Source organism: Lactuca virosa, chromosome 7 (genome assembly GCF_052849685.1).
Source record: "Lactuca virosa cultivar CGN04683 chromosome 7, Lactuca_virosa_CGN04683_v6, whole genome shotgun sequence".
Classification (NCBI taxonomy): Eukaryota; Viridiplantae; Streptophyta; class Magnoliopsida; order Asterales; family Asteraceae; genus Lactuca; species Lactuca virosa.
The window spans coordinates 237,338,682-237,341,254 of NC_136432.1; the positions used below are offsets into that span (position 1 = coordinate 237,338,682).

General features: G+C 32.6%; 1 protein-coding gene across 1 annotated transcript; it reads right to left on the minus strand.

The window, feature by feature from the left end:
• Nucleotides 1-393: 393 nt before the first annotated feature.
• Nucleotides 394-1,234, minus strand: LOC145127654 (uncharacterized). Its single transcript, XM_079062807.1, has 4 exons — nucleotides 1,086-1,234; nucleotides 1,003-1,033; nucleotides 629-844; nucleotides 394-492 (listed from the first exon to the last, which is right to left on the minus strand). Exons 1-4 carry the CDS (start codon nucleotides 1,232-1,234, stop codon nucleotides 394-396), a joined length of 495 nt encoding a protein of 164 aa, XP_078918933.1.
• Nucleotides 1,235-2,573: the final 1,339 nt, after the last annotated feature.

The following is a 2,573-nucleotide window of genomic DNA, read 5'->3' on the forward strand; positions in this document are numbered from 1 at the left end:
ACATTTGGAATTATGCAAGTAATTTCGGAACCGAATTATCCTCAATCATTTTGAGTTTTTGAAGAATTCGATTAAAAGAAACTTTTGGTAAGGCTTTTGTAAAAATGTCCACCAATTGATCTGCTGATCTAACGAAATGAACTTCAATGCTTCTGGCTTCAACATGATCTTTTATGAAATGATATCTTAAGGCGATGTGTTTTGTTTAAGAGTTCTGAATTAGATTGTGAAAAATACGAATTGCACTTTTTGAATCATAATATAGAGGAATCTTCTTCATGCTTATTCCATAGTCTCGTAATTGACTTTGTATCTAAATTATTTGTGATGTGCATGAAGGGACAACAATATATTTAGCTTCAACAGTGGTTAACGAAATGCAGGTCCACTTCTTTAACTGCCAGCTAACATTTTTCCATCTAGAAATTGACATCCACTAGATGTACTTTTGCGATCAAGACCGCAACCTCCAAGATCAGCATCAGAATATGCCTGTACAAAAGAACCCATAGTTAGATGGATACCATAACCTAAGAAAACTAGTCTTACGAAGATATCGAAAAATATTCTTCAATGCCATCAGATGTGGTTCTCGTGGATTCACTTAAAATCTCACACAATAACACACTGCAAACATAATATCAAGATGACTAGATGTTAGATACAATAAAGAACCAATCATCTTCATGCATAATGTAAAATATGTTGTTGGTTTATCAACATAAGCAGTGAGCTTTGTTCCAAATGCCATCAGAACTTTAACCTTTGAATCACCATTCATGCCAAACTTAGCAAGTAAAGTCTCTGTAACAGCTTCTTGATTGATGAATATGCCCTCCGAACTCTGTCTAATATTTAGTCCGAGGAAAAAATTAATTGGACCCATATAACTCATTTCAAATTTAGTTTCCATTAATTTACAAAATTCAAGAGTCATATTAGGATCTGTTGAACTGAAAATAATGTCATCAACATAAATCTGAACAATCATCAAATGATTACCTGATTTCTTATGAAAGAAGGTAGGATCAACCTAACCTTGTTTAAATTTCCATTGTTTTAAAAATGGAGTCCGAGTTACATACCATGCACGAGGACCTTGCTTCAGACCATAAACCGCTTTATCTAGAACATAACAACGATAAGGAAATTTCTCATTTTCGATACCTGGAGGTTTTTCAATATAAACGGTTTCTTCATGTTCTCTATTCAGAAATGCACACTTCATATCCATTTGATAAACTTCAAAATTTTTGTGAGCTGCATATGCCAGAAAAATACGAACTGACTCCAATTGAGCTATAGGAGCAAACGTTTCTTCGTAATCAGTTGCTTCTTCTTAGCAATATCCTTTAACTATAAGATGTGTTTTATTTCGAACAATGTTGCCTTCTTTATCCAGCTTGTTCTGAAAAACCCACTTGATACCAACAACAGATGCATCATTCGGAGTAGGAATTAATATCAAGACTTTGTTTCCTCAAACTAATTTAGTTCATCTTGCAGTGCTTTGACCCAATCTGCATGATCAAGTGCAACTTTAATAGTTTAGGTTCAACTTTAGAAATAAAAGAATTGAACATGCAAAATTCCATTCTTGAAAATAAATAAGCATGTTTTTCTTTTAGTTGAGCACAAGTTAAAACTCCTGAAAAAGTATCTCCAATGACTTGTGTTTTCGGATGAGCTTTTGTCCATTTTGTCAAAGGTGGATAATTCTGATCATATTCTAAATCAATTTCAGCATCGACTTCTTCAAATTCCGATTGCACATCAGTGTCATCTTGCATAATTCTCCCCTTAGATATTTGCATTCAGATTTGAACTCTCCCCCAGGAAATGACCATGATTACTTAATTTCTCCCCATGCACAAGACCATCATTATGTAAATCAGAATTAGAATTTGAACTGTAAATAGGAGTAATAACTTCTTCATTTGAAAGTGCAACAAAATTTTCTAAATGTTCCCCCTCAGAAGTATGATTTTGATTTTCTTCATGAATTTCAATATTTTCAATTACATTTTCAACAAATTCAACAATTCTTCTTCTTTGTTATCTTTAGCTTTCTCTTCGGCAGAAATTGCCATTTCTGGCTCATCAAAAAGATTTAAAAAATCTTCATAATAAGTCATAAGAGGACATGTTTGAGTATTTGAAGATGAAAAGATATCTTCAATCTGAACAATTTGATTTTATGGCAAATTATTGACAAATTTATCATTGATAGTAACATAATAGCTTTCTTCAATTTTCTTGGATTTCTTGTTAAGAACTTGGAAAGCTTTTGACATCAAGGAGTAACCCAGAAAAATTCCTTAATCACTTTAACATCAAATTTGTTGCGAAGTTCCTCTGAGTTGTAAATAAAGCACCTAGAACCAAAAACATGAAAGAATTTAACATTAGGTTTTGACATATTTAGAATTTCATATGGAGTAATTGAAAATCTTTTATTGATAAATGAACGATTTTGAGTAAAGCATGCAGCTCTAATTGCTTCATCCCAAAAATATAAAGGAAGATTGGCAAAGGATAACATCGTCCTCCCAGCTTCACATAAAGAACGGTTT